The 21,270-nt window shown below is 54.6% G+C and overlaps 1 protein-coding gene and 1 long non-coding RNA gene across 2 annotated transcripts; both read left to right on the top strand.

Moving 5' to 3' along the window:
• Positions 1-6,331: 6,331 nt before the first annotated feature.
• LOC116436609 (serine/threonine-protein kinase pim-1-like) lies at positions 6,332-9,813 on the top strand. Its single transcript, XM_032093831.1, has 7 exons — positions 6,332-6,446; positions 7,453-7,674; positions 7,776-7,879; positions 7,971-8,021; positions 8,356-8,722; positions 9,125-9,301; positions 9,626-9,813. The coding sequence occupies exons 1-7, from the start codon at positions 6,332-6,334 to the stop codon at positions 9,727-9,729; spliced, it is 1,140 nt and encodes a 379-aa protein (XP_031949722.1). The 3' UTR covers positions 9,730-9,813.
• Positions 9,814-14,966: 5,153 nt separating this feature from the next.
• Positions 14,967-18,096, top strand: LOC116436788. The gene is made up of 3 exons (XR_004237065.1): positions 14,967-15,463; positions 16,737-16,822; positions 17,424-18,096. It is a non-coding gene; the product is annotated as an uncharacterized LOC116436788 (long non-coding RNA).
• The last annotated feature ends 3,174 nt before the right edge of the window (positions 18,097-21,270 follow it).

Genomic DNA, 21,270 nt, shown 5'->3' with positions numbered 1-21,270 from the left:
CTTTTCCCGCAACTGCTTTCGAGGGTCCACTCTTGAAGTTTTTTGGGGTACAATTTTAAGGTTGAGCCGTTCAGAAACAAAAACAGAGGCCCTTCTCCTTCCCTGGGAGCAAAGGGTCTTCATCATCTTCATTTTTAGGACTATCTCTGGGAGCATCTCTAGGAACTGAGGTTTTCTCCTTTCCCATCTGGAGCAAAAGTCCTCATCTGGTTCATCTCTAGGGACTGAGGTTTTCTCCTTTCCCGTTTGGAGCAAAAGTCCTCATCTGGTTCATCTCTCCCTGTCCAAACTTCTCATGAAATTACAGCTGCATCAGCATCTGCCTATCTCAGCGCAGGTGCTTCTGCTCACGAGTTGAACACTCCACCCCCCATATCTTCATGAAATTACAACAGGATACTCTGATATATCATAGCTTCACAACAGAATTTCAGCTTTAAGCATCTCCTCTCTCTCTTCCCTCAGGTTTTCAGCTCTTCACAGCAATAAAAAGGGTTAATCTCACCTCGGCCTTGCAGCTTTGCAGCTGGAATGTTGAATTTTTCTTATCGCAGTGGAGAGGGGGGAGAGCCGAGCCGCTCCGGCTGCCCACGGCAAGGCAGTGGGGGGGGGTTCCATGGCTGGAACAGGTCCATGGCTTCAGGATGGCCGTGGCCCGGCCCGGCCTGGCCCAAGCAGGGCCTGGCCGGGCCCGCTGGCCCCCACACGGGGCCCGCAGCCACCTGTCCCAGCGCCGGAAACGAGAGAGAGCTTGGAGGGGGAGTTTGCCTATTCTTAAATGTGGATCACAGAGGTGATCACAACTTTAAGTGGCTTAGAGAATTGTCCATATTCAAACTGGCCAGCTGATAGGTTCTATCAGTTCCCAGAGGAAACTGTAAGCACCCCTTAGCAAGGACGTCCCTTCCGGGACTATGCTTGCTAACCTATGACACCTTACAACAGGAAAACTTCTCTGGGCCTGTGTGCAGGCAGAGCCCTGAGGAGAGCACTTGGCACATGGTGCTGTGGGCTGGGACAGCCAGCTGCAGAGCTGAAGGGAAGAAGCCCCGCTGTGTCACAATGGCTCCTTGGCTTCATGTGCATCACCTGTGTCACCATGGTCTCCTTGATTCCATGAGGCCCCACTGGGTCACAATGGCTCCTTGGCTTCATGTGCATCACCTGTGTCACCATGGTCTCCTTGATTCCATGAGGCCCCACTGGGTCACAATGGCTCCTTGGCTTCATGTGCATCACCTGTGTCACAATGTTCTCCTTCGTTTGACCAGGACCCACTGGGTCACAATGGCTCCTTTCTTCCATGAGGTTCCGCAGTGTCACCATGCTCACCTTTGATCCACATTGTCATAATGGACAATTGCTTCCATGTGGCCCACTGTGTCACAATGGCTCCTTGGTTCCATAGGTTTTCTCTTGGAACAATGGACTCCCTGGTTCCACGAGGTCTTGCTGTGTCACAATGGATCCTGTGTTCCATAAGGCCCTACAAAGTCAGCGTGGAGCCTTGATTCCATGTGGTTCCATTGTGTCACAGTGATCGTCTTGGTTCGCTGGCTTCCACGAGCCCACGCAGTGTCCCAGTGGGCCCGTGGCTTTAGGAGTGGGTGGCTGGGAGTTGGTGCCCCACCAGCGGCTGGGGGAGAAGCAGCAGGGACAGCGTGCGGACAGTGCCATGGCCACTTCTGTGGCCACTCGTGCCTCTGTCCCAGGCACAGCCGTGGTGTGGAACACCGGCTCCGGGTCCTTTGGGTGTGCAGCTGGCAGTCATGGCCTGGCGCATGGCTGCTCCCGGGGGACACCCTGGGGCAGGAGGCTGCTGGAGATTCATTCCCCACACACTGCAGCGCCTTGTCATGAGGTGCTCGGAGTGATTCTAAAGGCTGTTCCCACCAGGCACTTCTCTGGCTTAGAGCTGTTGAGCTGTCAGCGGGAATGCAAAGGCCAAGCTCGGGAGCCTTTTGTCCTGGTGCCTTTCTTGTGTGAGCAGTCCCTGGTGCCGTTGCCTTTGGATCCTGACTCTGCGAGAGGGAAGGCTTAGGATGGTGCCTAGAGCTTAGAAGGAAAGTGCAAGTTAGGGCAAAGGAGTTCATCTTGCTCTTGGAGTGTGGGTGCAAAGAGGAGTCTGCACTTGCAAGGGGAAGATGAGGGAAATCTTTTTGTCCTGACACCGTTGAGTTGAGAGCAGGGAAGTTTCCAAGTTGCCTCTGCCCTTGGGCTGCTTTCGAGCTGGGCTCGCAGTGATTCCTTCTCCTGCAAGTGGGCAGCGCTATCGGGTGCTTGTTTCCATGAGCGCTGACAGTGCCCAGGAAAAAGCCAAGCGCTTGCCTGGCGCGGCCCCAGTCGTGTGCGAGCAGTCGGTGGAAGAGCTCGGCTGTGCATCCTGCCTCTTGGAGACATAAAGGAATGGGATCCTGCATGTTGCAGGGAGGGAGGAGGAATCATTTTTGCTGTTGGCTGTGCAGTTTCTAGGCTGCAAAAGAAAAGGCAGTTCCAGCAGGGCCTCTTTCTTTTGAACCTTTTCTGTGCCATCAGCTGCTCAGTATGCAACTCACACCCTCTGAAATGCGTCCAAATCCCTGAAGATATGCTTTTGCTCTCAAGCTCAGTGTACCAGCTTACCCTCTCATTTTTGCATATCCCAAACCCCCTTCCAAACATCCAGCAGCTGCTTGTCAAGAAAAGCTCCTAGAACAAAAAGCCAGTGCTGCCTTTCATAGCCCCTTTGCTGTCTAGGAACTAGAGGAAACAAGCTAGTGATATGCACTTTCTTTCTCAACTCCATAGAGCGCATCCTTCTCTCAAGGTGGCAGAGTCCTTGGCAGAAGTGAAGCATCTCCAGCTGCAGTTCAGACTGAGACATGTGCCAGGACAGGAAACATTTGCTGACCTTCCCTCTTCCCTGTGCAACAGGATTCTCGCAGCCCAGTCACTTTCACACACCTTCGCTATCCCTGAGTCCAAGCACCTGAAGCACAGACAGACGTGTCAGGAAGGAACACGTTCCAAAAGCACCCCCTTCTCTTATCAGCATATACATTGTGCACAACACGCTGCGGCACTGAACCTTCCTTCTCAGATAGACATGCCATCACACTTTTCACTCTTGCAGCTCGGTTGAAAAGGTCCACCAGCTGCTCCCGCAATAGCAAAAGGTTCTCAAAGTGAAAGCCAGTTCTGGGCTGCACCTTCTCCTTGCCGCATGGAAGCCACACCAAACTCACTGATGCACTCTGTCCTTCCCTTCAAAAACGAGTACACGGGGGCCATCAGGACACACCTGTGTCCCAGCAGCTGCGTGCCCAGCCGGGACCAGGAGCAGGGCTGGGGCTGCTCCCAAAGTTCCCCCGCTCCAATGACACAGCCGGACATGGGCTGAGGGGGGGCTGCATCAGGCTTTCTTGTCCACCTGCATGCCAGGAGGGAGCACAAAATCTACCTGCAGTCTCTGCAGCATGCCATCCTGGAGCAGAGCCATTCCCAAAGGAAGCCGTGAGCCCGTGACAAGCCAGTGCCGCAGTGGCATCCTAGCAGCCCCTGTGGAAGCTGGGAGAGAGGAGCCCACCTGGAGCAGGTTCCTGCCAGCATTAATCATCCCGTGGCTTCCCACCAGGGTCTCGTTGCTTCCAAAAGGCCCCAGAGTGTCACTGTGGCCCCTCGGTTCCACCAGGTTCCATAGCGTCACTGTGGTGCCCAGGCTTCCGTCAGCTTCCCTAGCATCCCCATGGTCTCCAGGGCTCCCCGAGCTTCTGTGGTGTCACAGTGGAGCCAGGGTTCCATCAGCTTCCATAGCGTAACCACGGTGTCCCGGGCTCCCAGAGCTTCTGTGCTGGTGTCACAGTGGAGCCAGGGTTCCGTGTAGTTGCCCAGCATCACAAAGGCTCTCCTGGGAGCCACGGGTCACAAAGCACCGTGGGTTCTGTGCAGCCCCGCTGTGTCACAATGGCCGCTGGCTTCCACGAGCCCCCGCAGTGTCCCAGTGGGCCCGTGGCTTTAGGAGTGGGTGGCTGGGAGTTGGTGCCCCACCAGCGGCTGGGGGAGAAGCAGCAGGGACAGCGTGCGGACAGTGCCATGGCCACTTCTGTGGCCACTCGTGTCTCTGTCCCAGGCACAGCCGTGGTGTGGAACACCGGCTCCTTTGGGTGTGCAGCTGGCAGTCACGGCCTGGCGCATGGCTGCTCCCGGGGGACACCCTGGGGCAGGAGGCTGCTGGAGATTCATCGCCACACGCTGCAGCTCCTTGTCATGAGGTGCTCGGAGTGATTCTAAAGGCTGTTCCCACCAGGCACTTCTCTGGCTTAGAGCTGTTGAGCTGTCAGCGGGAATGCAAAGGCCAAGCTCGGGAGCCTTTTGTCCTGGTGCCTTTCTTGTGTGAGCAGTCCCTGGTGCCGTTGTCTTTGGATCCTGACTCTGCGAGAGGGAAGGCTTAGGATGGTGCCTAGAGCTTAGAAGGAAAGTGCAAGTTAGGGCAAAGGAGTTCATCTTGCTCTTGGAGTGTGGGTGCAAAGAGGAGTCTGCACTTGCAAGGGGAAGATGAGGGAAATCTTTTTGTCCTGACACCGTTGAGTTGAGAGCAGGGAAGTTTCCAAGTTGCCTCTGCCCTTGGGCTGCTTTCGAGCTGGGCTCGCAGTGATTCCTTCTCCTGCAAGTGGGCAGCGCTATCGGGTGCTTGTTTCCATGAGCGCTGACAGTGCCCAGGAAAAAGCCAAGCGCTTCGCTGGCGCGGCCCCAGTCGTGTGCGAGCAGTCGGTGGAAGAGCTCAGCTGTGCATCCTGCCTCTTGGAGACATAAAGGAATGTGATCCTGCATGTTGCAGGGAGGGAGGAGGAATCGTTTTTGCTGTTGGCTGTGCAGTTTCTAGGCTGCAAAAGAAAAGGCAGTTCCAGCACGGCCTCTTTCTTTTGAACCTTTTCTGTGCCATCAGCTGCTCAGTATGCAACTCACACCCTCTGAAATGCGTCCAAATCCCTGAAGATATGCTTTTGCTCTCAAGCTCAGTGTACCAGCTTACCCTCTCATTTTTGCATATCCCAAACCCCCTTCCAAACATCCAGCAGCTGCTTGTCAAGAAAAGCTCCTAGAACAAAAAGCCAGTGCTGCCTTTCATAGCCCCTTTGCTGTCTAGGAACTAGAGGAAACAAGCTAGTGATACGCACTTTCTTTCTCAACTCCATAGAGCGCATCCTTCTCTCAAGGTGGCAGAGTCCTTGGCAGAAGTGAAGCATCTCCAGCTGCAGTTCAGACTGAGACATGTGCCAGGACAGGAAACATTTGCTGACCTTCCCTCTTCCCTGTGCAACAGGATTCTCGCAGCCCAGTCACTTTCACACACCTTCGCTATCCCTGAGTCCAAGCACCTGAAGCACAGACAGACGTGTCAGGAAGGAACACGTTCCAAAAGCACCCCCTTCTCTTATCAGCATATACATTGTGCACAACACGCTGCGGCACTGAACCTTCCTTCTCAGATAGACATGCCATCACACTTTTCACTCCTGCAGCTCGGTTGAAAAGGTCCACCAGCTGCTCCCGCAATAGCAAAAGGTTCTCAAAGTGAAAGCCAGTTCTGGGCTGCACCTTCTCCTTGCCGCATGGAAGCCACACCAAACTCACTGATGCACTCTGTCCTTCCCTTCAAAAACGAGTACACGGGGGCCATCAGGACACACCTGTGTCCCAGCAGCTGCGTGCCCAGCCGGGACCAGGAGCAGGGCTGGGGCTGCTCCCAAAGTTCCCCCGCTCCAATGACACAGCCGGACATGGGCTGAGGGGGGGCTGCATCAGGCTTTCTTGTCCACCTGCATGCCAGGAGGGAGCACAAAATCTACCTGCAGTCTCTGCAGCATGCCATCCTGGAGCAGAGCCATTCCCAAAGGAAGCCGTGAGCCCGTGACAAGCCAGTGCCGCAGTGGCATCCTAGCAGCCCCTGTGGAAGCTGGGAGAGAGGAGCCCACCTGGAGCAGGTTCCTGCCAGCATTAATCGTCCCGTGGCTTCCCACCAGGGTCTCGTTGCTTCCAAAAGGCCCCAGAGTGTCACTGTGGCCCCTCAGTCCCACCAGGTTCCACAGCGTCACTGTGGTGCCCAGGCTTCCGTCAGCTTCCCTAGCATCCCCATGGTCTCCAGGGCTCCCCGAGCTTCTGTGGTGTCACAGTGGAGCCAGGGTTCCATCAGCTTCCATAGCGTAACCACGGTGTCCAGGGCTCCCAGAGCTTCTGTGCTGGTGTCACAGCAGAGCCAGGGTTCCGTGTAGGTCCCCAGCATCACAAAGGCTCTCCTGGGAGCCACGGGTCACAAAGCACCGTGGGTTCTGTGCAGCCCCGCTGTGTCACAATGGCCGCTGGCTTCCACGAGCCCCTGCAGTGTCCCAGTGGGCCCGTGGCTTTAGGAGTGGGTGGCTGGGAGTTGGTGCCCCACCAGCGGCTGGGGGAGAAGCAGCAGGGACAGCGTGCGGACAGTGCCATGGCCACTTCTGTGGCCACTCGTGCCTCTGTCCCAGGCACAGCCGTGGTGTGGAACACCGGCTCCTTTGGGTGTGCAGCTGGCAGTCATGGCCTGGCGCATGGCTGCTCCCGGGGGACACCCTGGGGCAGGAGGCTGCTGGAGATTCATCGCCACACGCTGCAGCTCCTTGTCATGAGGTGCTCGGAGTGATTCTAAAGGCTTCTCCCACCAGGCACTTCTCTGGCTTAGAGCTGTTGAGCTGTCAGCGGGAACGCAAAGGCCAAGCTCGGGAGCCATTTGTCCTGGTGCCTTTCTTGTGTGAGCAGTCCCTGGTGCCGTTGTCTTTGGATCCTGACTCTGCGAGAGGGAAGGCTTAGGATGGTGCCTAGAGCTTAGAAGGAAAGTGCAAGTTAGGGCAAAGGAGTTCATCTTGCTCTTGGAGTGTGGGTGCAAAGAGGAGTCTGCACTTGCAAGGGGAAGATGAGGGAAATCTTTTTGTCCTGACACCGTTGAGTTGAGAGCAGGGAAGTTTCCAAGTTGCCTCTGCCCTTGGGCTGCTTTCGAGCTGGGCTCGCAGTGATTCCTTCTCCTGCAAGTGGGCAGCGCTATCGGGTGCTTGTTTCCATGAGCGCTGACAGTGCCCAGGAAAAAGCCAAGCGCTTGCCTGGCGCGGCCCCAGTCGTGTGCGAGCAGTCGGTGGAAGAGCTCGGCTGTGCATCCTGCCTCTTGGAGACATAAAGGAATGGGATCCTGCATTCACATAGAATAGAACAGCTCAAGAGACCCAGGAGGTTCCTCCATCTCCAGGAAGCTGCTCCGAGACGGCCACCAACTACCAGGAAGACCTTTCTGGTAGCAGGTGAGATCTTCTGAGGAGCTGTCTGAGGCTCCCTCGGGGCTCTTGAGGGGCATCCCCAGGCCAGGCCAGGGCCCTTGAGAGCAGCAGAGTCTCTGGCTCTTTCCAGTGCTTCTGATGCCACGGCTTCAAAAAACCCCTCTCTGGTTTGCAGCTGCTCCTGACACCCCCCTGTGCGAGTCCTCGGGCTGTAGCCCCAGCAGTCCTCAACAGCAGAGTCCAGCCCACGACGCCGGGGACAGCGACGGTGCCGCCCTGCCCCGCTGCCCTGCGGCTCCTGCAGCCGCCTCTGCGCGCTCCCCTGCCCCAGCTCTGCCGCTCGCCAGCCCGACGGCTGCAAGGCGGTGGCCGCTGCCCGGCGCGCAGCAGGAAGCAGGTCAGAGCAACGTGGCCCGCGGTGGCTCGGCCCGCTTCACTCGCGGGCACTTGGCCGGGGGGGCCCTGGGCGCAAGGCTGATGGCTCGGTCTCGGTCGCAGGGCAAAAGAAGAAGCTGCAGGAGCTGTACCAGCTGGGCCCGCAGCTGGGCAGCGGTGGCTTCGGCGCCGTTTTCTCGGGCATCCGCCTCTCGGACGGGAGCCCGGTAAGTGGCCGGGACGGCGGGGCGCGGGAGGAGGGCCAGGGGCGGGGCGGGGCAGGGCTTGAGCTCAGCCCCGTCTCTTGTGGGCTTGCAGGTGGCCATCAAACGCGTGGCCCGGGAGAGCGTCCTGCAGTGGTACGAGCTGGTGAGTGAGCGGGGCCACCGCGACAGAGCGGGGCCACCGCGACAGAGCGGGGTGCAGCGGGCAGGGATAAGGCCGGGCCCCGAGGGCGGGAGGCGGCGCAGGGCGGGGGGAGCGGGTGTGGGCTCAGCGTGCGAGCCGGAGCATGGCGGGCCCGGGGATGCCGAACACCGGTGGTGGGGCCGCGCAGGGGGGCACCCCCCAAGCATCCCCTGGGCGGGAGGAAGCCCAAGCACCAGGGAGGCTGCCCAAGGGAGCACTGGGGCATCCCAGGCACGGGGCAGCGGAGCCACAGGGCAGCATCAGGCCTGCTGGAGGCACTGTCTCCTCCTCACAGCCCGACGGCACCCGTGTTCCCATGGAGATCGTGCTCATGGAGAAGGTGGGCTCTGGCTGCCACAACATCATCCGGCTCCTCGACTGGTTTGAGCTGCCTGACAGCTTCTTGCTGGTGATGGAGCGTCCGGAGCCATCGCAGGATCTCCTGGCCTTCCTGCTGGAGCAGGGGTTCCTGTGCGAGGAGATGGCGCGCTGGCTTTTCTGCCAGGTGCTGGAGGCTGTGCAGCACTGCACCGCCTGCGGCGTCCTGCACCGGGACATCAAGCCGGAGAACCTCCTCGTGGACCCAGAGAGCGGCGACCTGAAGCTCATCGACTTCGGTTGCGGCACCTTCCTCCAGGAGCAGGCCTTCACGCGATTTGCCGGTGAGCCCACAGGCCGGGCCCTGCTCCCAGTGCCAGGCACTGCACGGCCCCATTCCCTCCTGGGCTGCGGGGTGCGGCATTCAGCCGGCTGCCGGCTGCCCTTTGGCACGGGCCAGATGCTGTGCCCCAGGAGCCGGCTGCCGGCCCTGCCCACAGAGGGGGGCTGCAAAAGCCAGGGCCTGGCCGCTTGGCTTGGCAGGCCCGCAAGGGCTTGGGCTGCTCCGCTGGCCTTGTTTGCCTTGCGGAATGGTTTCCTGGCTTTGGCCAATTGGCTGGGGGACGCCGGGTGGCCTCGGGGGGAAGTTGTGGCCACCGGTGCAGCCCCTGCTTCCGCCAGGAGGCTGGCACCAGGCTCTGGAAGCCAGCAGCCTGCGCCTGGACAGCGCCGCCTGTGTCCCCTAGGAGCACACATGTACAGCCCACCCGAGTGGATCTGCCTTGGCTGCTACCATGGCCATTCAGCAACCATCTGGTCCCTGGGCATGCTGCTGTACGTCATGGTCTGCGGGAACATGCCCTTCCTGGAGGACCGTGACATCGTGTCGGGGCAGCTCTTCTTCTGGCAGCAGGTCTCTCCAGGTTGGTGTCTGGCCTCAAGAAGGCAGGCTTTGGCAGATGGCACCATGCAGCCCAGCGTGGCCCTCATGTGGCTGCGTGGGAAGCCGATCTGCCCTCAAGGGCTGGCCGCAGGAGGCAGCCCGTGACGACGTGGTCGGTGTGGCCCGCTTGGCTGAAGGAGGTGGCCCGTGTCCTGCCGTGCCACTGTCCCGCAAAGGGCAGAGTCAGCCGGGAGGCCGGCACAGCTCTGAGCACACGCAGCACGGCCCGGGCCCTGCGGGTGCCGGGAGCAGGTGGGCAGGAGCCTTCTGCAAGTGACCGGTGCTTTCTGGCTTCTCTCCCCAGAGTGCCAACATCTGATCCGCTGGTGTTTGTCCAAGCACCCCGCGGACAGGCCAGCGCTGGAGGAGATCTTGCGCCACCCTTGGGTGCGGGGCAGGCGTCTTTGATGCCTTGCCGGAGCCTCTGCAGCACCCGGTTACCGAGTCCCACGCAGGACTGAGGACCCGAGAAATAAAACAACCACAAGCCCATGCCGCGGTGTCAAGTCTGGTCCTGGTTAGCAACTTCAGCTAAAGAAATCTCTTGGGAAAAAGGGTAATCAGAGTGTTCCCTTCAGCCTTTGTCAAGCTTTTGATGCCTTTCCTCAAGGCATCATGGCAGTTTTGTGTCTTCAAGCACAGGCTGTAGTACAGGCAGGAGGGGCTGTAACCAGCCAAGAAAGGTAACAGTGAAACAACAGCTGCCCTTTCCAACTGACGCGGCCACTTGGGTTCACCAGAAGAGATACATGGGCTCATGTGTGCATTCCAAGGGCCAGTGGGTGGCAGGGACAGAGATGCTGCTCAGCTGCCAAAGCTGTGAGAAGAAGCAGAAGCGCCAAAACATCATTTCAGGTCAAGCCCTAATGAACTCTTGCTCTTTCTTCCCCTCACACTGGCAGCAGGCAAATGCAGCCCAGTCTGCCTGGATTCAGGGGATAGCAGCATCTAAAGGAGCTGTGCAGGGATGAGCAGATGCTGAAAGAGACTCTGGGACAGATGGACACGCTCCAGCAGGCTCAGCCTCCCACGCTGGGGCAGGGAAAGAGCGTGAGGAGACCCCTGTGGCAGAGGAAGGAGCGGCAGAGAAAGTGATCCCTAGGGACTCCAGGGGAACCCCCCTGGTGTTACCAGCCTCTAACCCCGTCTCACATTCGGGAGTTGTGTTATGTAATGGAGCGATTCTTGATAACTTTGTTGCACCGTGCAGCCCAGAGTATAGAGAATTGGCTACGTGACCGAGGACACGTAGACCCTTTGCAGCTTAGAGAGCATGATTTAGCAGAATATCGCACTCATCTTGTATAATAGCTGAGCTACGTGAGAAAGGATGCATGGACTCTGCAGCTGACCAAGGCCTTATGCTGATACAGCGGGGACATGCTGGCCTTGGTGAGCAGTACAGTTAACAATAGACAGCTTATGGTCGGGGCATGGGAAAAAGAGGAACTTAGGCATGGGAAAGAGGAACTTGCTGACCACAAAGGTAGAACTAGAGGGAGGGGTCGGTGGCAGTGCCGTAAACCACTCAGCTTGCGCCTTTTGGAATATGCATAAGCCTCATTAGTCACACTATATCTGTTATCCACGACTGATCAATAAACAGAAGCTTGTTGATCACTCATATTGAGCGTCCGGGCTCTCCCTCCGTCACGACACCAGAGCTTCAGAACACTGGGTGGAAGGAGTGGTATTTCTCCCCAGCTCCCTTCTGGAGACTTTGCTATGCCAACAAAGAATCACTGAATGCTCGTAGCACCTCCTGTCCAGCAAGGGAGGGTTCTCCCTGCACTTGTGCACCCCAATATGGGATATTTTTGTCAGCTCTGAATTTTCCCTTCTCCACCTTCAGGATGAGAAAGAAGCCTGACTTTGTCTCTTAGCTTTCCTGCTCATTCACAACTGAAAGCTGTTGACATCCTGGACTTGCTCCCATGGTGTTGGGCCCATTGTGCCCCTCCCAAATATCTTCTTCTACCCTAAAAACAACTGATGGAGATGGAAAGTGCAGTAACCAGTCTAGTTACAGAAACAGGCCCGGGTGCCCGCTACAAATCTGTGCTACCTTCTGTGTACTGCCGTGACCTACCGAAACAGGGGTCGGTAAAAAAAAGGGTTTCTTCATAAATGCACCTGCTCTTTCATTTTTCTTTTCTTTTCTGAGGGCTGCCAACCCTCTTGTGCCCTGAATGGCTCTCCAAGTCTCTACCCAAAGTCCTGACCCGAGCTGTGATGCTTCCAGCCAGGATCCCACCGTCAGGAGATAGCGAGAGTCCTGTCAGCCCTGGTCTGGAGGCTGAGCTGGGGGTGACAATTATTCCTTTTCCGATGGCCTGTGAGCGGTGACTGCCAATTCTCCAAGGGCCATGGCACGTTTCCTCTGGGAGCAGGAGGTCCATTGTTACAAAGCTTCCATTTTTACAGAGGAAACATCTTCAGTTTCATTTTCTGCCTGAAGTGGAAGAAGAAACATCACTTACAGCTACTATTGTAAATAAACCAAAAGCATTTCAGACAGATTTGTTAAGTAGAAGCTTCTACTCCTCAAGGCACAGCCCCACTCTTTTTACAAGGTTTCCATTGAATGCAGTGTGGAATCTGCTCAAGTAGGAACTGCTGAGTGATGCTTATTGAGATGTATTTTTTCTTTAGGATGCGACTGTCTCCAAACTGGAGGATATTTAACAAATGGTAAGTAAATCGGTGTTGTCTCATTTAAGGTATGGAATGGCAGAGCGATGCAAAGAACTGGTAGAAGCAGGATATGATGTTCACCAACCAGAAAAAGAAAATGTGACTCTTCTTCACTGGGCAGCAACAAACAACAGAGAGGAGCTGGTGAATTAAGCCAGGAGTCCCTGTGACAGTAACACAGGGTTTCTTTAGATGTGAAATCATGTAGTACATGAAATCATGAAATGTTCCCAGGTTTGGTTTTTATTAACAAAGTGTCCTGTTTTAAAAGTTAAATGTCTGCTAAGGAAGTGGGAACCTTCCTGGAATGGCAAGAAGACCGTTTTCTCCAAATCATTATAACTTCGAAAATTATGGGGCTGAAAAAATGCAGGAAAGGAGTAGCAGTTCTGTGAGAAATGAGACAACTCTTAAATAAAAAATTAATTTATTGAAAACAGAAAAATTGAAAAATTACAGAAATTAGAAAAATATAAAAATTTGGGATCCTATGGCTCGGTAGATGGTATGCCCCAGGAGCGCAGGGATCTGAGATCTTCTGGCTGAGACAGCACTGGACCTCAGGTAGAGAAAAAGAACTTGCAGTGCTGGGCTGGCTTTTGGCTGGTCCAAAAGTAAAAAAAATTACTAAAGGCTCCTTAATAGGAGTAAGGCTTTTAATGCCCAGCACCAACATCCACCACAGCTAGCCTGCAGAGAGAAAAAGAGCCCGCCTCGCTGTCTCGTTGTTTTATAGTGCCTTTGCTCCGCCCCACTCTGCCCACAGCCCACCCACAGCCCGCCCACAGCCCACCCCTTCGGTTTAAAGTGATTGGTGCTTTCCCTTTGATAGATCATCTCCGTCCACCAATGGCTCATCGTTGTCAGAGGGGTGGTATTAGTTGAGATAAGGGTGCTAAAATGCCTTTATTAAAATTCAGGTTGCCATGGAGCTTGCCTACAGAGTAATGGTTGTGGGGCTAAAAATAGCTGCTGGCTGTTAGAACTGGGGTTTTTGGCCTTGGAACCAAAGTGCAAGTAGAAACACCTAAAAAAAGTATTAAAATACATCCAACACATCTTAAAACACTTGTAAAAGTATACAGTAAACACAGGAAAGATAACTCTTATGGTGTACAGGTGGTTTGAAGTTTGAAAAGGGGAGCATAAGTTGGGATTTTTAACTGGGGAATTTTTAACTGGGAAGGGTGCAACTCTCTTAATAAACTACTTTGAACAATTGAAAACACTGATAATGGAACTTGATTTTTGTACCTGGGTTGATGGGCTAATTTTAACATTCAATTTAAAAATATTTAACTCAAAATTAATTAATTAAAGCACTTAATATGCAAAGACCAAGCACAAATAGGGATTTCATGTATGACAGTTCTTTAGTATAGAATATGCACAGAACAAACCCCAGCACACACACAGGAGGTTCCCCCGCCCAGGGCCGTGTTTGCCCTTTGCTGCAGTTACGGCCACGCCCGGCAGGGGCCGCTGGCGGCTGCGGCGGGCGCGGGGCGGGGCCGGGATCCCGCGCGGCCGGCGGGGGGCGGGGCCGGGGGCACTCGCGGCCGGCAGGGGGCGCTCCGCTGCACGCTCGGCCCCTCAGTGGGGCGGGGGCAGCGGCGGCTCGGACACAACGGAGCGAAGGGAGCGATTCCCCGGGCACTCAGGGGACGGCGGACACAGCCCCGGCTCCAGGCGGAACACCATGCACCATCTGTGCATTCCCGAGCGGCAGGGAGGCAGGGAAAGCAGGCACATTCGATCACATTGCCGAATTGCAGCCTAGCAAAGTCCCGAAGCCGAATGCACAAAAGCTCCCGCAGCAACCACGCAAGCGACTGCCCCGATCCGCCGGCGGAAGGGAAGCAGGCAGTTTTACACCGCAGTCACTGAATTCCAGGATTCCCGTAAGTCTCACACAGAGCGTACACCTTTTGCATGATGTGCGACTGCCTGGGCAGCCTTTAAAAACACGTGCCCTAAAGCAAAGCCCTCCATCCTCCCCAAGGTTTCCCGGCTGCCAAACCTAAAGATACAGTGACAATCTTCTTGGCGCAAAAGATCATGGGATAGATACGTTATGGTTAGGAATCCCCACCCAAGCCAGTGTCCTTCCAGGGAGTTGGAGAGAGAGGGAAGGTCCTCCCCGAGCCTCCTTTTCTCCAGGCTGAGCCCCCCCATCTCCCTCAGCCGCTTCTCCTCAGACTTGTGCTCCAGAGCCTGCCCCAGCTCAATTCCCTTCTCTGGACACGCTCCAGCACCTCAAAGTCTTTCTTGCAGTGAGGGACCCAAAACTGACCCCACGATTCGAGGTGGGGCCTCAGCGGTGCCCAAAACAGGGGGACGGACAGTCATTGCCCTGGTCCTGCTGGCCGCACTGTTGCTGACCCAGGCCAGGATGCCAATGTCTTTCTTGGCCACCTGGGCACACCTGGGCACACCTGGGCTTGTGTTCAGCAGCTCTTGGCCACCACCCCCAGGTCTTTTTCTGCGGGGCCATTGGAAATTGCACAGAACGGTCAGTGCAACGTGGGGAGTTTAGTAACAACTCCAGGCAGCCCAGTCTGATTTAGGGACTCTGTGGCCGCTTTGCTAACAAGTCAAGGCGGCCCAGTTCCCTTTAAGGGCTCTGTGGCCGCCTGAAGTAACCAGCCCGTAGCACTGCAGGGGGATGCTGCGAGCCAAGTGCAGGTGTAAACTGTGTCCTTGGACACCAATTCCCGCTCTTGCAGAACGTTTGGGTTTCTGCGGTGATCCCTCCTGCCCGGTGGCCGAAGCGCCTTCACCAATGGGGAGCCGCGGGACGGGCGGGGCTCGGCGGGGATTGGCCGGGGCCGCGGGGCGGGGGCGGGGCCCGGAGGGGCTGGTGCTGCTGAGGGGCCGTGGGGGCGGCAGAGCGGGAGCGGCGGCGGCGGGCGGGGGGAGCGGGTTCTGGTTCTGGTGGGGAGTGACCCCCGGCGAGGGAGTGACCGGCCCCCGGCGGGGGACTGACAGAGCCCCGGTGAGGGAGTGGCCCCGGGCGTGTGGGTGGGTGCGTTCCTTCCTTACCGTGGGTGGGATCGGGCCTGGAAGGGAGCCAGCCGTGTGGGCAAAGGGGAGCGGCGAGCCGCCTTCCCCTCACATCGCTTCTGAAAAGAAGCCTACGGGCTACTAGAGGGAGTGGCCTTCAAATGAGACAGTGGGGATTCGGATGACATATTAAAGGTTTTTTTTCGGTGTTGGGGTGGTCAGGCGTTGGCACAGGTTGCCCAGGGAGGTGGTGGTTGCAGAGGGTACGGTCAGGCTCAGTCAATGTCCAGAGAATGGATCAGGGTGGCGGCGATGAGGCACAGCGAGCCGGGAAGTCAGTCCCTAGTTCAGACTATAGGATGATGATCTTCACCGTAAGAAGTGTTTGATCAGACCGAAAGAAAGCTGTAGTGCATGTTGCACAGAGAGAATCAGGTGTTGCCGAGTAAGTCATTCTCCATTCCCACTGATTTTTGCTTGGATAGGATTCTGTCTTGTTTTCTGTGGTGTAAATGACATATATGGAGCAAGGAGTCTGGGCAAAAGCATCCAATTGGTCCAGTACAGGTAATGTTATAGCAGTAGCAATTTCTCAAATTAAGAAAAGCAGTTAAGTATACAGGACTTTATTTCCAGAGGTTTATGAGAATGTGGTGAAAGTTGTTTTTTCCTTTTGCCTGTATGTGTAAGTAATGAGCCGTATAATATCTATGCATCTTAAAAGAAATTTCCAGTTAGCAGGAAGTTTAAGGGATTACTTTGACGTCATTGCAGTGCTCCAAGCAGTGTCCCCCTAATGTCACCCTTGAAAACCGGAATGTGAAGGACCAACAGCTTGCTCATCTTCATGCCTGCGTCACTTTGTTGCATTCATGGCAGTGCTGTTAAATTTGTTTATTCCAGAATAAAAAAAAAAATTTAAAAAAAATTGGAGGATTGTTGGGGGTGTGTATTGGATTAACTTTTGTCCTGATATTTCCTATTTATTGCTACTCTGTGGTCAATGTCACCTCTCAAGTTTGAAGATCACCTCTCAAATCTCTGTAGTATGCTGGGAATTTCAAATATAGAAGTGTCAATATTTGCAAAATATTGGGTTAAATAAAATCGAATGGGAAAACACAGCCAAAGCTTCTGGTAATTACTTGGAGCAGTAACCAAGTAGTTTGGTTGGATTATTGTAGGAAGAAAAGTTACAAATGCTCACTTGAAGAGGGCACAAGAGGCTGAGCGACTCCCAGACTGCCTTAGATCTACCTAAGGAAAAGAATCCATGCCAGTGTTGTAGTGTGTAACCTTTATGGATTGTCAGCATTCCATTTCCGGATGGAATGGAGCGGGGAGAGGGGAACTTGCAATACCTCTGGGAAGGGAGGATGCCTTCCCACCTGGGAAAGCTCTGTCACAAATGGCATTGCTGAGCTCAGGGCTCCATCTCTGCAGCATAAGGGTGGTTGCAAAGGAATGGGATTGCTCGGTTCCAGTTTCCCTCTGACCGTGAGAATGTCAACAGGACAATGTGCTGTTGCCTCGTGGTGGCAGCCAAACTATTTCCTGCTCTTCCTTAGCAGTCTAAGGTTCTGATCATGTGTTAACTAGAGCTGCACTGCCTCAGTTGGTTCTATTCAGTAATGCAGAGCCTTCACTCAAGGTTAGAAGTGATGTGCAGTTGAAGATAAAACTGTAATAGCATATTTTTTCTGCTTTATTTCCTACAGGATAAAGTCTCAATGTGTGTATCAAATCAAAAGCTGGCTTTACTTTTAGATGATGGATACAGATCTATGTTATGGCTACTGGGGAGGTAATGAAACTAATTTTTTTAAATTATGCTCTCCAAACTTTAAAAATATATTTTCCATTAAAAATGCAAAAAATTTTTGCCATCCGAGGAAATGAAAAATACGTGTTTTATCATCTTCTTGTAGTATAAATCAAAACAACAAAAATTATCTAATAAGTGTCTGTTGCACCAGCTACATCTCGATAAAGTAGCATGGAAAGATTGGAGAATCAGTACAAGAATAAACCAAAGGAAAGGTCTTCTGACAAGAGGGAGTGAAAACAGGAAACAGATGAGTTCCGAAGGGGAAAATATAAAGGAGAGAAACAATTGCCAATGTGTTTGCAAAAATAAAAAAGGACAAAGATGTGTGGTTACATCTTGTAGCTAGAGGATATTGAGAATTGTATTGTATATTTTAAAATTCTAATCTGGACAGAGACGATGTGTAATCCAGGTTATGAACTAATAAGAGTTGTAAGAGTTATGAGGCATAGTCACGATAAAAGTTGTGAGAATGAGCTTAAACAAACTCTGTGTCCACTATAAAAGAGTTACAGAAGAGATGATGTACTCATAGCTGGCATAGAGCAGTCAAGTTACGAAGCCTTTCTTGTTTCAGCAGGATAGAGAAAAGAGGAGGCCTCCAGTAAGGAACTCCCACAAGCCAGAGGCAGAGCAGCGATTGTCCTGGAGCCCCCAGTTCCCAACCAAGGTTCCAAGAATGATGTGGCAGTACCAGAGGAGAAGACTTTTGAGTGTGGTGCTGGACAAAAACCTCCAGCAGTAAAGGCAGATGTTCCCATCTGCAGGGCACTTAGAGCCCTCAGCAATGGAGAAGAAGGATGAGGATGAATTCCACACGTCGGATACTCCTGGCAGGAGACTTGACCATACCCAGTACCCCTGTGAGAGCTGCAGGACTGGAGACGGAGGAAGCCCTTTGGACAGGACTCGCTGCTCCCTCCGAGCCGCGGCTCTCAGCAGAACCGGCTCATTGCTGAGGATGCAGCTGGCCAGGAAGAGCCTTGCAGAGGAATAGGAGGCCAGCTCATTGCAGTCAGGGAATGGCTGAAGGGTGTTTCCCAGCAGAACTTTCCTGGAGGTGCCAGTTCCAGTCCGTGACTCGCAGGATGCTGCAGCGCTGCCATAGGAGAAGGCCTTTGGCATGGTGCTAGAGAAGATCCTCGAGCAGCAAAGGCAGGTGTTGGCAGCTCCAGGGAATTCCCTGGGGTCAGCAGTGGAGGAGCAGGATGAAGAAGATCTCCACCCTTACCCCTCCTCGTCCTCCACCACCTCGTTCTCCTCCTCCTGGTCCTCATTGTCCTCTTCCTCCTCCTCCTCCTCCTCCTCCTCCTCCTCCTCCTCCTCCTCGTCCTCCTTGTCTGCCTCGTCCTCATCTTCGTTCTCCTCATCATCGTCCTCCTCCTCCCCCTCCTCGTCCTCCTTGTACTCGTCCTCTTCCTCCTCCTCCTCCTCTTCCTCCTACACCTCCTCGTCTTCTTCCTCCTCCCCCTCCTTCTCCTCGTCCACCTCGTCCTCCTCTCCCTCCTCCTCTTCCTCCTCCTCCGCCTCTCCCTCCTCCCCCTACTCTTCCTCACCCTTGTCCTACTCGTCCTCGACCTTGTCCTCCTCCTCTTCCTCCTACACCTCATCCTCCCCCTCCTCCTCAACCTCGTCCTCCTTGTCCTCCTCCTCATCCTCCTTCTCCTCCTTGTACTCCTCCTCATGCTCTTCATCCTCGTTCTCCTCCTCCTCGTTTTTGTCATCGTTGTCATCATCGTTGTCCTCGTCCTCCTCCTCCTCCTTGTCCTCCTCCTCTTCCTCCTCCTCCTCCTCCTCCTCTTCCTCTTCCTCTTCCTCCTCCTCCTCCTCCTCTTCCTCATCCTCCTCCTCCTCCTCCTCCTCTTCCTCCTCCTCCTCCTCTTCCTCCTCCTCCTCCTCTTCCTTCTCCGCCTCCTCCTCTTCCTCCTCCTCCTCCTCCTCCTCCTCTTCATCCTTGTCCTCCTCATCCTCCTCCTCATCCTCATGTTCCTCCTCCTCATCCTTGTCCTCATCCTCGTCCTCGTCCTGGTCCTCCTCCTCCTGCTCCTCCTCCTCTTTCTCCTCCAGGTCCTCCTCCTCGTCCTTCGTCCTCCTCCTTGTCCTCTTCGTCCTCCTCCTTGTCCTCTTCGTCCACCTCCTCCTCCCTCTCCTCCCCCTCCTCCCCCTCATCATCCTCACCCTCCTCCTCCTTGTCCTCGTCCTCCTCGTCCTCCTCCTCCTCCTCTTCCTCCCCCTCCTCCTCATCAAAAGAGAAAAATCACCCCAGGTACCTGATTGGGGCAGTCTTGGGATCCCAGCTGGGATACAAAGCGCCTAAACCAGAGATGGAAAGACTCTGGGAGATTCCAGGAGGAGTCTCCAGTGGACCTCGGACCAGAGAGCTGTTTGTAATCACAGGGTTATAAAAGGCAGGATGGGCATTCTGTGGATGAGCCTCTGGCACCCAGCCACGCTCCCAGCGCTGCCCCTTTTGTTTTGCCATTTTTATTGAGTTCTCAGTACATTTTAAGAACTCATTTCCATATCAGATCTGGGTCGTTTATAACAGTTCCTGGGGCCCCCACAGTGTCACAGTGCTCCTTGCGCACCCTGAGGCCCCACATCAGCCAGCCTAGGCCATTGCCACGCTTCCAGTCACTCCCAGCATGATCCCAGTGACTCCCAGTCTCTCTCAGCATATCCCAGTTGCCCCCAGCATGCTCCCAGTCATTCCCACTTCCTCCCAGTTGCTTCCAGCATGATTCCAGTTGCCCACAGGCACTCCCAGTCACCCTCAGTGATGTCCCAGTTGCTCCCGGTATATCCCAGTTGCCCCCAACATGGTCCAAATTGCCCCCAGCATGCTCCTTGTCACTCCCAGTATGATCTCAGTCACCCTCAGTGCGATCCTAGTTACCTCCAGCATAGTTCCAGTTGCTCCCAGTTGGCCCTGGTATAGTCCCAGTGTCTCAGTTTTGAAAGACAGGTGTCTGCTAAGGCAGAAGCCTCCCTTGAAGTGGCAGATATAACCCCTTTTCTCTCTGAGTTATTATATTTTGAAATCAAGGGCCTTTAGGCAAAGATGTGGAAAATAGGAATAACAGTTCTTCACTATATATATATATATATATATATATATATATATATATATATGTATAACCAGTCAAACAAAACAACAACAACTATGGCAGTAACAGCAAACAATCACAAGCCCAGTGCCAGCCTTCTCGGCTGTCAGGCCCTTTCCCCTCGGGTGCAGTTCCGCTCGCAGCCGGCAGGGGCGCTGGCGGCTCCCGGTGAGCAGGGCAGGTGCGATGGTTCCCCCGCGGCTGCAGGGGGCGCTCCGGAGCGAGCTCGGGGAGCGCGCGGCACCAGTGCCCTGCGGTCCCGGGGAAGGGATGGAACAAAGGCTTCACAAACCCCTGGGCAGCCGATCCCGGACTCTCGGGAACAGCAGGCTGGAACGGCAGGCTGGAATGACAGGCTGGAGCAGCAGGCTGGAGCAGCAGGCACAAACACAAATCCCGGGTGGCAGACGAGATGTATCCAAAAGGGGAACCCCCCGGAGGTCCACACAGGCAGGGAGAGCACAGCTACAACGCAGCGAAAGCTCGAAGCAGCAGCGGGGCAGGGCGGCCACAGCCTGGCCTCCAGCAGGGCAGGGAAAGCCGCTTTGGGATCCCAGCGTTGTTTCCAGCAGAAAGAAAAACGGTCGAAAAAAAAGAACCAGCCGCTCCTTTCTTTGCAGCTTCTCTCTCCAGACGCTGAGAGCGAACTGACCCCACACCCAGGTGTAAACAAAAGAGTAGCCAGGCCCACCCCACTCCCCTTTTTGTCTTTCTTAAGTACAGCCATTTGTCCCCTAGCAACATGCATATGGGAGAAAATTCCTTTAACAGGAAAAAAAAACTAAGACTAAACTAAAACCCCAACATTATCCACCCCGAATTTTTTCCCATATTAACATATTACATGAAACTTAACTTTTTTAACCATATAAATCCATGCATCACCCAAATTATATACATATATACATGCTGATACTGATACAAGTACAGAGCCATGGGTAGTTCACCCTAAAACAAGGTCCCCTTGAGGTAAGCATCGGGTCTCTCCATCCCTTTGCATCACCCACCAGGTGCAACCTGGTCCCTGAGCAAAAACGACCCCACGGATGGGTTTTTCTTTGCTCAAGGCAGACTTTACCCAAACAGTTTTTCCAAGCATACCTCTCATGTGCACCACTGGAACCTTATCTCCGTCTGTTGTTTGTAGGGGTTCGGATTGGGCAGGGCCTGCTCGGTGGAGCCTTAACTAACCAGGTGGCTCTTGCTAAATGCACCTCCCAGTTTTTGAAAGTCCCCCCACCCAGTGCCTTCAAGGTGGTTTTAAGCAGTCCATTACACCGCTCAACCTTCCCAGCTGCTGGTGCATGGTAAGGGATG

The sequence above is a fragment of the Corvus moneduloides genome, chromosome 30 (assembly GCF_009650955.1).
Source record: "Corvus moneduloides isolate bCorMon1 chromosome 30, bCorMon1.pri, whole genome shotgun sequence".
NCBI lineage: Eukaryota > Metazoa > Chordata > Aves > Passeriformes > Corvidae > Corvus > Corvus moneduloides.
The sequence above is the reverse complement of the archived record's forward strand: the minus strand, read 5'-3'. Positions and strand labels throughout refer to the sequence as shown.